General features: G+C 38.1%; 2 protein-coding genes and 2 pseudogenes across 5 annotated transcripts; 1 reads left to right on the top strand and 3 right to left on the bottom strand.

Moving 5' to 3' along the window:
* The first annotated feature begins 1,769 nt into the window (after positions 1-1,769).
* On the top strand, positions 1,770-4,344 carry LOC103341139 (uncharacterized). 2 transcript variants are annotated; one of them, XM_008244625.3, is made up of 4 exons: positions 1,770-2,128; positions 2,676-2,728; positions 2,866-3,172; positions 3,552-4,344. In XM_008244625.3, exons 1-4 carry the CDS (start codon positions 2,059-2,061, stop codon positions 3,860-3,862), a joined length of 741 nt encoding a protein of 246 aa, XP_008242847.1. In that variant the 5' UTR covers positions 1,770-2,058; the 3' UTR covers positions 3,863-4,344. The 2 variants fall into 2 exon arrangements, with proteins under 2 accessions (XP_008242847.1, XP_008242848.1); XM_008244626.2 differs by having other exon boundaries at positions 1,775-2,128; positions 2,685-2,728.
* Positions 4,345-4,719: 375 nt separating this feature from the next.
* Positions 4,720-8,855, bottom strand: LOC103341141 (uncharacterized). 2 transcript variants are annotated; one of them, XM_008244627.3, is made up of 3 exons: positions 8,684-8,855; positions 7,467-7,819; positions 4,720-7,225 (listed from the first exon to the last, which is right to left on the bottom strand). In XM_008244627.3, the coding sequence occupies exons 2-3, from the start codon at positions 7,808-7,810 to the stop codon at positions 4,903-4,905; spliced, it is 2,667 nt and encodes an 888-aa protein (XP_008242849.2). In that variant the 5' UTR covers positions 7,811-7,819; positions 8,684-8,855; the 3' UTR covers positions 4,720-4,902. The 2 variants fall into 2 exon arrangements, with proteins under 2 accessions (XP_008242849.2, XP_088899086.1); XM_089042960.1 differs by lacking the exon at positions 8,684-8,855 and having other exon boundaries at positions 7,467-8,656.
* Positions 8,856-9,982: 1,127 nt separating this feature from the next.
* Positions 9,983-12,305, bottom strand: LOC103341168 (patatin-like protein 1; annotated as a pseudogene). The gene is made up of 7 exons (XR_016122646.1): positions 12,174-12,305; positions 11,574-11,755; positions 11,291-11,477; positions 11,011-11,172; positions 10,630-10,911; positions 10,316-10,490; positions 9,983-10,213 (listed from the first exon to the last, which is right to left on the bottom strand). The product of XR_016122646.1 is annotated as a patatin-like protein 1 (transcript).
* Positions 12,306-12,570: 265 nt separating this feature from the next.
* LOC107881713 (uncharacterized) lies at positions 12,571-13,906 on the bottom strand (annotated as a pseudogene).
* Positions 13,907-14,360: the final 454 nt, after the last annotated feature.

Here is a 14,360-nt window from a genome sequence, read left to right as displayed (position 1 = left end):
CACATTATCCAAAGCGTATATAAGCTTTATTTTACTTGTTATTCGGTTTTTTTAGTTTGCAAAATGCATGACAATAAAACACGTGTCTATTTTTTTTAAAATATTGTTACGAATGTGAATAAAAGTGTTAGCACAATATATTCCTACGTTAGTTGGGAGAAATCTTGTACAGAATATAACTTTTTATTTCACAACAAAAAAGAAAATAAGAACAATAAAGTTTTCTTGAAGAGTCCCAACTAAAAAGATATTGTATGACAACTACACCTTCTTTGAGGAGCAAAGGAGAATCTCTGAAAACGACATATCAATATCATTAGCGAATTCCAATCTTATCAATCAACGACGCTTACAATTCACGATCATTTTAAGAACGTGTCGTCGTGTGCACGGATTAGAATATATAAAAATATATTTTAATAAATTTAATATTTCCTTACATATGAAGTCTTTGAAACTGTTAATAATGAATGCCAAGCAGGTGAAGCTGACATGACATGGAACTTATTCGGATAACTCTTCACCGAACCTATTTTAGGCGCATTCCGTGTCCCAGTCGTCTTTTCCTCTTTACACTTTTTATTATTATTTAAGTTTTTTTTTCTTCGTATTATTCATATTATCGTGTGCTATAGTAGGGCCATTACCATATATACCACCACATAAATAAAATTTGAATTAAAAGCGGAATATATATGATAAAAATTTGTCATTGTAGTCTTGAATACCAAAGACAACCATGGCTGGGTGGTTTTTGTCGTTGCATATCATGCTACATGGATCGATCGGCGAGTAAAATAAAGTTTGTGCAACGTTATTAAAATATTGTAAGAAGAAAAGCTGCGCATTTATTTATTTATTTTTTGTTCGGGTTTAGTGAGTGAAGATTGGATGGTGCCATCATGTACGTAGGACCTTATATTTTATGCGATTTGAGTTGATAATATTTATCTTTTTAGTATAAACGATAATCTAAACTATATTTCAATTACCAGAGTGGAGGATAGCCAAAGGAAGATGAAAATTATCATGCTTTTGATTTTTGGAAAGAGCATGACAATTGGCATGTCGTTTTTCTATTTGCCACGTCAAATATTCAATTATAAATACTCTCAAGTAATTTAAAAATGGTAGGTCACGTGTTATAGTAATCCATGCAACTTCCAACTTGAAAACAAAAGATAATCCGAAAGGAGGTGAGGTTGTGATATGCAACAATGCAAGTGCCCAGTGCTTTGTGGGCACGTGGACCGCATTGACGTAGAGAATTTCTAAAGTACTTTATGTGGAAAGTCGTGTAAGTTCCTCTTTGATCTGTCCAATGCCACGCGGCGCAACAACAATCAGGTGTAAGTCATCGATCCTTGATCTTTTTTAAATTCATTCTTTTAAATTAATTAATTTATTAAAAAGAAAAATAGAAGAAAAAGAGCGGGTAATGCTTGGATCTTTATGCGGGCTGCCATTTTCGTGCCACCTATGATTGCAGTCCACTTCGGCTGATGACCAGGCTTGAGTTTCGAGGCCGACATCAATTTGTTGCTACTTTCTTCCTCTTGGGCCCTTGACAACTAATGAAGTCCCAACATTTTTTATCTTTCCGCTCAACATTTTTTAAGAACTAAACAACAAAATTAAGTGTACAAAAACGAAATGGCATTGGATGGAGGAAGAGCAAATGCATATGGGAAGGACTATAATGGTCATTATGGAGAAATGAGTTTGGGTTGGGTTGGGTCGGGTCGGGTTGCCTTCCAAAAGCTCATGTGCACGTGTTCGCTTTTACCAGTTCATCAGAAACGAACTACCCAAATTTCACGACCAAAAACAAAACACACACACACTCCATCTCTCTGTCTCTGCGTGTGTCTCTGACGGTTTGGTTTCGACTTTCGTTTGCTACATTTCATTTGGTGGCGACCTTACGTTTTGAGTTTGAGAAAAAGGCACGAGTGTCCGCTGATACCGCAAAGCCACAGATCGAACTAAAACCTCAAAGAATCTTTGTGCTCTCTCTTCATCAAGCTCCGTCAGATTCAATATCCATCTTTGTTTACTATGGGCAAGAGGAAGCTGCCCTCTGATCACAGCCAGACCCACCCTCCCCCTTTCTCTCCTCATCCTTCGGGTACGCTTCTTTTTTCTTTTCTTTGAAAATGCGCTGAAACCAAAGAAAAATGGAAGAAACCAACCCTTTTCTTGTTCTTGCATCATCATAGCATATTGTACTCATCAATTATGATAAAAACTCCACCTTTGCTCTTCTTTTAATTAAATAAAGCTAAAAGAATTGGGGGCCTTGCTCAATTGAGCCAATTTTGGTGTGGTAAGAGGTGAATGTTACGAATTTTTTCTGGGTTTCTTTGTTACTCTGTCATTTGGGTTAATGGGGTTTCTTTTTTCTTTTAGTTTGCTAGTTGATCAATTACTAAATGAACGGGGCTCTGTGTTGGTTTTGCTTTGTTAGATATTTCAGAAATGCTGAAATTACAATTTTCAATTTGTTTTTTCTGCCAATTCGTCTGGCCTGATTCCAGCTTCAGAACAAAAAATTCTACCAAAAAAATAGTTTCTTGATTATGTTAGAGAACTAAATGATTTTAAGAAGGATACATTGCCATTTTCATTTTATCCAAGTAAGTGAAATGTGAATGATGTTTTCCTTTTCTTTTAAGATCTTGCAGACATCATGCCATGTTCTTCGGGAATGGAATTACTGTCACAAGAGGTTAGCTGTGCTTTTCCTATTCATGTTACCAATATGATTTCTGGTCGACATTGCAACTTTTTTAGTTTACATTTCTTCCTTTTCATGCATTAGGAGAGATAGTTATTTTTAATCTTTAATCTTTTTTTTCTTTCCAGAAACCTTTGCATTCTGTTGATTCTGGCGAACAACTAAAGTCCCTGTCATCTGTACTGGACTCTACGGATAGTTCTTTGAAGCTGCTGAACGCCCACCCTTCTGTTGCACAGCAGCATCATCCAAGCCTTGGCCGATCAACCTTCTTTAAACGCTCACGTCATCACTATGCCCATCAATACTCTCGGCGTAACTCAGGCAATCTTGCTAACACATCAACTTCTCGTGGAAAAGGAGTACCTTTACGTGATGATAAGCTCTCTTATAAGTTGGCTACTCAAAGCAACTCCGAGTCCAGACGTCATTCAGGTTTGATATTTGTTTGTCCTCTTTTTCTTCTTTATCTTCGGTTCAACTTCCAAATACCTCTATGAAGTTCCTTAGTTTTGATGGAAGGTTTCGAGCATTAAGACAATGGAAGCTCTAGAATTATCACAACCAAAATAATGCTACATGGATGAATGGAGCATTTTTAACGAGCTTATGTTTTTGGGATATTGTTTGCTACTTAGAATCATCGGAATTTACTTCTTTTGTGCTCAGTTTCGTTCATTGAGCATGACTTTTCTGGAAGGATTCTGTGATAACTGTTTTTGAGATATATTTTCTAGTTCATTTCTTCTGCAGCTTGACATCTGCAGTATTGTCTTTTTGCTGAATTGACTTTGTTTTTCCAATTTCCCCCCAGAAATTAGGGAAAACCCCTTTCTTCGGCAACCCAGAATTAGGTCTAGTTACTTGACAACCGATGCTGCATCACCTGATCCGGGGAAGATGGTATGTGAGATTTGTGAGAAGCTGTTGAGGCGTAAACCTTTCTTACTTGGTAGCACGCTGTCTTCCACTGAAGTCTCTGTTGTGGCGGTTTTAGGTTGCGGCCATGCTTATCATGCAGATTGTTTGGAGCAGAAAACAAGTTTTGAAGATAGACGCGACCCGCATTGTCCGTTGTGTCTTGGATTGTTGCCCAAGGTTGAAGATTCAAGAGAGCAGGTCTAGGGAAGGTGGTGATTGGATTGGAAGCCTTTGAGGCAGAAACCGTATTTTCTTGGTAGCACCTGTCTTTTGCTGAACTCTCTGGCAACTTTTGTTTGTGGCCATCTTTCATGGCAGACTTGGGGCACAATACAAGTTGGAAGAAAGATGCAACCCACCTCGTCCTTTGTGTGGGCCTGAGGTTCAAGGTTCGAGAAGGCAGGAATAGTTTGCAAAGTCTGCAACTTTACTCCATTAATAGCCTAGTACTGACTATCTAGATGAGAGGTCCACAGTAAGAAATATTGGAAGCTTTTGAGCAGACTAACTATGACAGACAAAAACTCTCCGTTTGATACTGTTAATGTAGTTTGTATGAAGTAGTTAATGACTGTTTTTTATGCCTGGCAGTTAGGGGAAGCAACTTTGTGGTCGTGTAATTTTCTAATGCTAGTTCATGTCATTTTCTGGATGCCATTAATAATATAATTTGTACATTCGTCTTACATGGATTTGTCTTTGAATTTTCTGCAGTATACCAGTTATCGAAAATTTGCATGGACACGAGACTGCTCCTTTCCTGTTACGAATTTCTTAAATCTTCAACTTAATTTAATGGGATATTGACCTCCCAAGATGTGTCTTTTTCTTGAAAAAATAAAATCAAGGTTTAGACTTTCTCAAAAGCAAAACAAACAAATTGCCCAACGCTGGGGAAGAGACAGATGCGCCTCTACAGGCCCCAGCAATGGCCGGAGCAGAGACCTCTAGCCTTGTCCAAACACGATTGCAATCCTTTCCATCCTTCGCAAGATTGCCAAGTATATGTCCTGTAACATTATTCTCACTACTATACATTTCACGAACTTGACAATTCAAAGTTTCAAAAGCCGTATATGACTATAAAATTATAGGCTAATTGAAGACAAAAGAACTCAACCACAAATTAAAAGAGTTTGGGAAACTGTTGATCACCACTCTGCGCATTCATAATAAACAAGCATCCAAGTTATTATGATCAAAGATTACATGGAGGATGCACAGAACAATACATACACGAGGACCTATGGGGTTGGGGTGGTGGGTGCCTTGCACGTTGCTTTGTTATGCCCAACTTCCTTGCACCTAGCGCAAGTAACTGTCCTTGTGATCACACCCTTTGTTCTGGTCTGCTTTTTCTTTTCTTGGTTTTGTGGCTTGGAGATGAATGGAGGAAGTACATGCAGAGTCTCTAAGTCAATTGTGTCACTATCCAAGGGCTGGAAAGGGGCCGATGGGTTTATAGATTCAGAATACGTCAACTGAAAGTTGTTGGCTTTAAAGTATCTTGAACAATAATCATATACATTCCTACCAGTGCAGTTAAAGACGGCAATAGCATGACAGCAGGGTAGGCCGGTTGCTTTCCATTTCAGACAACTACAGTCCCATTTATCAATATCCACAACATTGATGGAGTCCTTGTGAACCTCAAAAAGAGTATCAGATGAAAATAAGACTTTAAGACCATATGCTTGAAGAGTTTCTTGTCGCAACTTTTCCTCCTTGGATGGAGTGAGCTTTGTAGGCCATGTACTTGAATCTGTTCGACGAGTGTTTATCAACTCCATCAGCTTACAACTTAGCACTTCGATCTTCCGTGCTATGGGTAACTCCCGTACTTCCTCTATCCACTTGATGTATGTCTCTGCAACGTCGGATGTCACATGGTTATAGTGCTCACCTTTAAATAGTGCATTTGTCCAACATTCTGGTTCAATTTGCAGGACCCAGTCATAAGCCTGTGAAGAAACCCGTCTAATTTGATCAGTACTTGTTTTAAAACCATCAAGTCGGACTGCATGGGCTGCAGCCACAAAATTGATTGGCAACGAACCCTTCCCATCTCCATGGAATGGACCCTTCAAGTTTTTCTTAAAGCTTTCCAGAAGGCGGTGCAACGAGTAGCCATGGTGGGCATTCTCAAATACCTCAATCACTGATTTCTTAAGTCCCTTCTCTCTATCAGAGACAAAAGTTAAGGATTGTGCGGTTGAAACCACTGACCTTAACTGCTCCAAAAACCAACGCCAATTATCATCATTCTCAACGTCTACTATAGCAAATGCAACTGGGAAAACACCGTCATCTCCATCCAAAGCTGTAGCGGCAAAAAAAGTCTCATGGTATTTTGATTTTAAAGATGTAGCATCAAGGAAAATAATGGGGCGACAACCATTCTGAAAACCATGTATTGAAGCATGAAAGCAAACAAAGAGACGTTGAAATCTCCTATCATCACCAGTGAAAAGCGTAATATTACTACCAGGATTTGCCTCTGCCATCTTCTCACAAAACCTAGGTAACTGGTTATATGCCTCTCTATATGAACCCAGAAGTAGCTCCCTAGCATCTTCAATTCCACGCCATACTTGAGTATAGTTCACCGCAATCCCAAAATCCTGAAGAATGCCATTGGCAAGTTCTTTTGGCTTGAGATGTGGGCTGTCCAGTAATCTGTCTTTTATGATGCTAACCAACCAACTTTTAGTCGGATGATAAGATTTCCAGAACTCCCTTCCACATGTATGTATTTTGTTCATATTCTTTATCCTAAACCTTTGAACAGATGAGTCCCATGATGCGTGAATTCTCCAGGAACAGCCTTCAGCTATACATCTGCCACTTGCACGGTTAGTATCATTCTTTTTTAACCTATACATAAAACGATGGGCAATGGCATATTTTTGCAGTGCATCACGAAATTCTTTAACACTTTTGAATTCCTGTCCAACCCCAGTGATACCATGTTTCCATAATGTGACTAGTTTTTCAGGTGGAACATCATTTGATTGCCCTAGAGTATCCTGTATAGGGTCACTGCTAGTACTACTATCTTTACAGGGAAGGGTATCTTGTTTCTGACCCACATCATCAGCTTCTGCAGTAGTGTTGTGGCTAAGAATATTCTTCTTCCGGGGCATAACTTTTCTTTTCTCCCCAACATGGTCAGTGACAGCAACAATGGTAGGACCATCAGCACCAATTTTCCAAGCAGCAGTACGTCTTCGCTTCTTAACAGTATCAGCAGGGGTAGCGTTCATATCAAATTCATTCGAGCTGTGGACATTTGCATCAGCAGTAACAGTAACGGGATCAGATGGAATGGAACTAGGAGCATCCACTCCGCTTGGGCTTTGGGTTCTTTCTTCGACAGACATGACAGAGCCCGTTTGTTTTGATAGAGGAAGAGGGGCAGGGACAACCGGGATAGCATTGGCAGCTGCAGAACCCACTGCAGATTTAACATCAGTTGGTGCTGTAAGAGGACTAGAGTGTAAAGCAGCAACTGAAGTAGTGGAGGCAGCAACAGGGGTCACAGATTCAGCCAGTTTTATCCCACATGCCCTGCAAGTGATAATTTAAACTATCAATGCAAGAACAACTTGCAAAAGTGCTGCAATCACCAGTCAATATTCTTCAGTTACAGTATAGGGGGGACTGTCCTCATTTCCTTAAAAGCCAGGAAATCATGATAGCAAGGCCATTTTGCTTTTTTTGAAATGACAACAGTATACCTCTTTACCTGAACTGGATTTAGCAGTAATTTCAGGAAAGTAGATGCAACTAGACAAAACAAAAGAAATACCTTCTTTGTGTGCTTAAGGCTTCACTGTCAAAACCTGCTTTCCCCATGACAAAAACATCAGCAGTTACTGATTTCCCATGGAACTCATACATCCTTTTTAGGTCCTTATCATTGGACAAAGTGATAAGAGTTCGCGTATTTCCTGGGAGAAAATACTTCATGGATATAGATTTATATTCTAAATTCAACATTTCAGCCAATTTAAACTTGAGATCATCAAATACGGTTTCAAGATTGATATCTACTGCATGTGCCTCTCCACCCGTATATGACATGGATCCATCATCCTTTATGACGAATTCACCACCAGACTGGCAGATTAAGATAAGCTTTGTCCTCGCCATCACAAGGAACTTCAAACATTCGAATAAAAGCAATTAAAAACCAGTATACAATTATGCTAAGTTGCCAAAACTATCTACTAAATTTACTACAATCTAATAAGATGTACCTAAAAGCCATTTCAAAATGCATTCATAAAGCTGGTGCAGAAAAAGATTTCACCATTATAGCACTAGTTCATCGTGTGTGTGCTTGACTTTAGACAACTTATAGCTACTTTCTACAGCTTGTGTGCATATATATCGAAAAAACCATAAAAAGATTTCACCATTATAGCACTAGCTCATCGTGTGTGTGCTTGAATGTAGACAACTTAGCTACTTTCTACAGCTTGTGTGCACATACATCGAAAAACCATCGCCCCAAAGAACCTGCTTTGCGAACATATGCAGGCATGAAAACAATGCAAAAACCCAGTTCAAAACAATAATGGAAGCAGCACATCAGCATTCACATAAAACTTACTGATAAAAAAAATTGACATAAAATATTACAGTATCGAAATGATCATAAAAGAGCATGTGGGTTATCATCTGAGCCCAACTTTACATCAACACGATGCCAAAATCAGTGTATTTCACGCCGAGTCAACGGAAAACAGTTTAAAGAAAGTCAACAAATGCAACCCCGATAATCATTTAATGAGCAATCTAACTTAAGTAAGCCCCTTTTTCCCGGAAACCCTGAATTCTAAGTCCAAGATCATGACTTTAAACCAAAAACCCACAACCAAGATTATAAGCACACTAACATTTGTTGAATTGATTACTAATTTACTAGTGCATGAAATTTATTTGTTACCAACTTGCCAGAAACACAGTATTGGGAGAAAGAATTTAACTCTTAGCTTTGAGGAGAGAGAAGAAAGAGCTTACCAGAAGAGGAGGTGCAGGGTGTGATGAAAACCCTAAATTTTGGGGCCTTCTGGAAATAATGATAAAACAGGTGGATGATTAAAGACTTGGAGCATAGAAAGGGAAGGGTGTGATAGAAATGGAAGTAAAAAACTGGGCCTGAGAAATGTCAAAGGAGGCTCCTTTGGGATTTAGGGGAATTTGGTTGAAAGGGGCCAAAGGGAAATGCGCTTGGATGTAGCACCAGTGCAAGCTTGGAAGCTGGGACCATGATTCTATGCTATCCACGTGGCCTTAATAAACCATCATTTCTCACTACCAAAAAAGAAAAACGAAAATAAGAAAAACAAAAAAAGAAAAGGAGTCTAGTCAAGTAGGAATGAAAAAAGGACCTTAGATTTTAGGTTTGAACTTCTATATAGAGGTGGGTATGGTCTGAATTGGATTGATTTCATTTTAAAATCGTGGCTAAATCAATTACAATATAATAATTTGGATTTGTTCGATTTTAACAGAAATCAGAAAGAAAACCAAACTAAACCAATTAAAGACGGTTTGAGCCTAAGTCCAATTCTTTTTCATTTTGCATTTTTTTCAACATTGTTAGCTAAGTGCAAAAAACAAATTCACAACTTGCTCTATACTTAACTCATTTTCTAGAATACCAAACCATCTTAAAGCTCAACATGATACAAAACTTCAAATTCAATAAATAATATAACCCAATTCAAGTATTCATATATATAATTATTACTTAATTAGAGTATTACAATTTACACATGAGTATTACTATTAAAGATGGCCAATGATAGGAGAACAATATAAAAATGAGTACAGATCATGATCCTAAACAGCTTGAATAAGTGGATGCATTGGGTATGCTAAGCCTCAGAAATCAAGATTGTGGGGATAATAATTCCACATATATTATAGTCTCACAGTTATACTATTTAAATATATTATTTGAAGGCATATAGCTGCGCGATTAATGTAACGGGTGGGCAGATTTCTGTTGTTCAAGGTATTTTGGAAGAGCTGCCTGGAGAGTTTTTAAGTTACATGCGTTCCATGGACATGAAGCCACTCACCTTCCATGCACCAAGCCAACCATCTACATCATAGGTTCGTTCTGCTTTGCAGATGCAGTAGTTCAATCTCAAGAATCTGTTCATTATCAAACATGTTACTAAGGATTAATTTCAAAGTGCTTTTTGTTTTGTTTTCGTTTTTAATTTCATAGTGCTTTATCAGTGCACACAAACTCCAACAACATAAGGAAGAAGAAGACTTAAAACAACTCAAGCTGCTTTCATTGGCCACGTCAAGAATAAATTGAATAATTTCCCAGTTACAAATATATACATAACATTGGGAGAAATTAGTTTCAGAACTGAATTACATGAAATACAAAAATAAATAAAAATTATTGAGCTATTTATTTCTCTTAACGAAAAACATAACTACAAGGACTTATGTGAGTACAGAGCAGCATTTTCGTGAACAACCACCCTCTTCCTCCGAGCCCTCTCCTCAGAGAGAATTTTCGCCATCCTACAAGATCATGCAAATTAATGGACAAAACCAAAGTAATCAGTATGATAATTTATTGAATTTAAACAACTTAATAATGAGAATAAATTAGAAAATTTGTACCTCACGAGAGCCTCTTCATTTGTAACCTCAGGATGAACAGGCTCGAGTTTACCAGTACCAAAATTCAATCTCGAAACAGGTTTCTTCAACAATGCCTCTCCAACTTTTACAAGATCATTCAAGTTTTCTTCTGTGGCAATATCCACAGAAGCCAATTTCCACTTAGTGTATCGTCCTGCACCCATTTCCAATTCCATGCTTAGTTTGTGTTGTAGATAATTTAGGCGCATGTATTTTGATTCTGTGTACATATATACATAACATAAAAACAAACAAGCGACCACTTGACGTTTATCTCAATTTTATTGTGTTACCTGAATTCGGAGGTAATTGCTATTAGGCTGATGAGCTTTAAAAAAGGAACCACTGAGGTATTCATTCATCTCACTATTTACTCTCATAAGAAGATCCACCAGTGGAGCCGAACGATCTTTTCCGATCAGCCAATCCAGAGCACCCCAACAAGCTGCTTTTTTGGCATCGTACTTCTTCTCGGATGTCATACCTGTCCCCAGTGATATAAGTAAGACCCGCTCATGGATGCCAGTGTTGCCCTCGTGCATGTCCATTTCCGATTCGGTTATACCAACCACAGCCTACCCCCAAAAAAACAGGGTAAAAATTAATTAATGATCATATATACGAATTATTCAGATGCAAATTAAGCTTTTGAAATTGGGTCACATCAATATTACCGGGTTATTGGCAGCAATTCCACCATCAATGAGATTGAATTCTCTTGGTTCGCCTGTTGAAGTTGTGGTATTAAATTGATGAGGTGGAAGGTAGGCTGGGGCTGCTGAAGTTCCGACACATATATCCGACATCAAAGCATCTAGGCTGGGATCCTTTTTCAACTGAAATCATGACCAACATATATACACAAAATCAACAATTATTTACAAAAAGAGAAAACCCAAGAATTAAATTATATACACATATGTGTTCGAATTAGGAGATAATTAATAAACAAACCTTATGGCTGGAGAAAATAACTGGACATCCTTGCTTTATATCAGTAGTTGTGATTGCAACGTTAGTCAACGTGTCATGCAAATGTTTGTCTCCTAGTATTTCCTTCAACAGCTTACGTAAGTACTTCCCATTATATTTGGGCCCTACTAAACATTTCAAATAATGTATGATTTTGCCGATGCGAGAGCTGCTGCACAAGGAATCAAAATTAATTATTGTTACTCGTTATGCATATAAAAGGTACGCAGTGCAAGACTTTCTGTCAACAATTAACTATACGTACCTGGGTTGGGGGAAAATCTTAGGGCAGTGTTGGCGATAAAAGGGGACAATATCTTTAGCATCATATAAGGGACGATTATTTTTATTTGGGGTAGTAAGCATGGACGCCATAAGGCCACCTGTGCTCGTCCCTACAACCCAATCAAGATAATCTACAAGCCTTACATGATCACCATCTATCTTCTGCATATAGCAAACAAGTAAAGCAAAAATTAGTGTCGTATTAGATTACAGAAGAAAGAAAAAAAGTACGATAAACACACTAATATCAAATTGTGATTAATGAAATAAACATGATAGTTAAGTATAGCACTACGTCATGACATGACTAGTTTACTCATATTATAATACACGTATTTATTTATCTACTGCTATACGTGCACATTTGATAAAAGTGACCACTAATAAATTAACTGCAAAATAACGCAATATATATGTACATAGCGGCATGCATGCAGTGGTAGTGTGGTATGACAAAATTTTGGAGCACTTGGTGACAAAATGCAGATCGGGCTCATATTGTAATGAAAGAATATTGTTTGGTGAACAAAATTTGATATTATAAATTGCTCATAATAGAGTTCTAGTTTTGATTTTTTACCTGAAGCGTAGACTCTAGGAATGCAAGCATAACTCCTGGAATAATCCCTCTTATTCCGCCTCCATCAATAGAAAGAACAGTGGTGAGACCTTCGTTAGCGAGAGCATGAAGGGATGATTTTGTTTTCTCCATGAGTGAGAGATTGAATGCACAAGACTTAACAATGAAAACTAGAGAGCGATTGATTTGACGTTGCAATAATCTCAAAAAGAAAGCTTTGCAAGTTATGGGATTAACCAATTGAGTTGTGGGACTTTATAGTGATATTTCCCTCTGTGAGCAGGAAATTTTAGTTTCCATTTTTATATTCTAAGTTGTATTTACTTTCCTTTTTGTATAGTTCCTATTGTAATTAGGACTTCTTTCCTATATTGTTAGCATTTCCTACACAGACAAGTTTATATAAAAACCCCTCACGTGTTAGAAGAGTCATGCTTATCCTTAACTAGTCTCAACGTTGCTCACTTTCACATTTTCTGTCAACATACAAAGCCCAAAGTATTTTCAGTTCCGTTGAAGTTTAGGAGAAAAAGAGAGATGTCTTGGACTTGATGATCAGTTCAAGCGTAAGAATGATGTCTATGGCAATCCTTTTCCCGTGAAGAGTAGGAGGAATTGTGATAGTCACGATCTGTAAAACAAGGGTAAGTGTCAGATGAAGGGGCTTGAACTGGTCCACACAATTTGAAGAAACAAAAAGAAGCATATGAACTATTCTTAACCTCGGTCCTTGGTTCTGTCCCTCTCAGCCTCTTCTCGATCTTGTTCCGGTCAGAATCCCTGCCCCCCCGGACTTTCATTCTATCCCTGTCTCTGCTTTTATTGCCACTAGATTCCATTTTGCGTTCAGACTTGGATTTGATACTGAAATCTTCTATTGCCTCTCCCTCAATAGGCATACTTTCATCACTCTCTTTAGAGTCCTTCAGGCTTGTCAATGGCTAGCTTGGCCAACACACCCTTTGATCCACCAGATTCAGGATTGACTTCTGCTGCAGCCTTCGAATTAGAGGTATTATCAATAGCTGATGGGCTATTATAGAACGGGGCAGGAATTAGAGAGAGAAAAAAAGAAGAAGAATACCTTTGGAATTGGCTGAGACTGTGAATTACATGACTTGTTAGAAAATGAGCCAGCACCCTACAAACTTCCTCAATCCCTGATTTCACAGCATTAAATGCCTTCCACCATGGCGGATTCTCAGGAAGGGGCACTTGTAACCTCCGCAAGCAACAACCTCACCCGTGAATCGCACACACAATGTTGTACTATCACCAATAAGGTTAGTGAGAACTAAAACAACAAAATAGTACATTGAGTATAAGTTTTTCAAATGAACTATCCCCAATAAGGACAACAAAGACACATAATCCAGTAAAAAAAAGTTTCCAAATAATTAAACAACAATGTAAAGTTCGAAAGTTTCAAAGTCAAATGGAAAAACCAAGTGCCAAGAAAGTAAATAAGTAATTGGCATATGGTGGGGGAAGTACCTGTCATTTGCTAGTTTCCAGGCTTCTTGTGTTCATTCTGGTGGTGTCTCCAGAGTGGCAAGATAATTTGATATAAACTTATGAGGATGCTCAACATGACAAATGAAACCCATCTCTTTTAAAATACGTCTTTCTGCTTTACTCAACTCCATCTTCAAGTCCGAACATTTCTGGAAAGAAAGTAGACAGAGATAAACCAGTGGAGTCGAACGATCAATTTTATTGCCATTTATCTCCATTTTATTGTGTTACTTGAATTCAGAGGTAATTGCCATTAGACTGAAGAGCTTTAAAAAAGGAGCGACTGAGGTTCTCATTCATGTCACTATTTACTCTCATAAGAAGATCCACCAGTGGAGTTGAACGATCTTTTCCGATTAGCCAATCCAGAGCACCCCAACAAGCTGCTTTTTTGGCATCGTACTTCTTCTCAGATGTCATACCAGTCCCCAGTGATACAAGACAGACCCGCTCATGGATGCCAGTGTTGCCCACGTGCATGACAAAATTGTATATTTAAAGGGTATAGTCGAGCGGCTATACTCTTCAAATATATTTGAATATTTTAAACGTATAGCCGTTCGGCTATACTTTCTAAATACATTCGAATATTTTAACGGTTTTAAACATTCCAAAATTGCACTCGCAGAGGACGGAAATTGCACTTGCAGTCACTGCTTCATCCTCCAGGTT

This window comes from Prunus mume, linkage group LG8 (assembly GCF_029339155.1).
Source record: "Prunus mume cultivar Tortuosa linkage group LG8, ASM2933915v1, whole genome shotgun sequence".
Lineage (NCBI taxonomy): Eukaryota > Viridiplantae > Streptophyta > Magnoliopsida > Rosales > Rosaceae > Prunus > Prunus mume.
Note: the sequence above shows the minus strand (reverse complement) of the source record. Positions and strands in the feature narration are given on the sequence as shown.

What these genes read in the sequence shown, in the direction of transcription:
- LOC103341139 (XM_008244625.3), top strand. Translation starts at nt 2,059, where the DNA reads ATGGGCAAGAGGAAGCTGCCCTCTGATCACAGCCAGACCCACCCTCCC. An exon ending in TGGAATTACTGTCACAAGAG is followed by an intron (nt 2,729 to 2,865) that starts GTTAGCTGTGCT and finishes TTTTCTTTCCAG; the next exon opens with AAACCTTTGCATTCTGTTGA. An exon ending in CGAGTCCAGACGTCATTCAG is followed by an intron (nt 3,173 to 3,551) that starts GTTTGATATTTG and finishes ATTTCCCCCCAG; the next exon opens with AAATTAGGGAAAACCCCTTT.
- LOC103341141 (XM_008244627.3), bottom strand. Translation starts at nt 7,810, where the DNA reads ATGGCGAGGACAAAGCTTATCTTAATCTGCCAGTCTGGTGGTGAATTC. An exon ending in GCCTTAAGCACACAAAGAAG is followed by an intron (nt 7,226 to 7,466) that starts GTATTTCTTTTG and finishes TATCACTTGCAG; the next exon opens with GGCATGTGGGATAAAACTGG.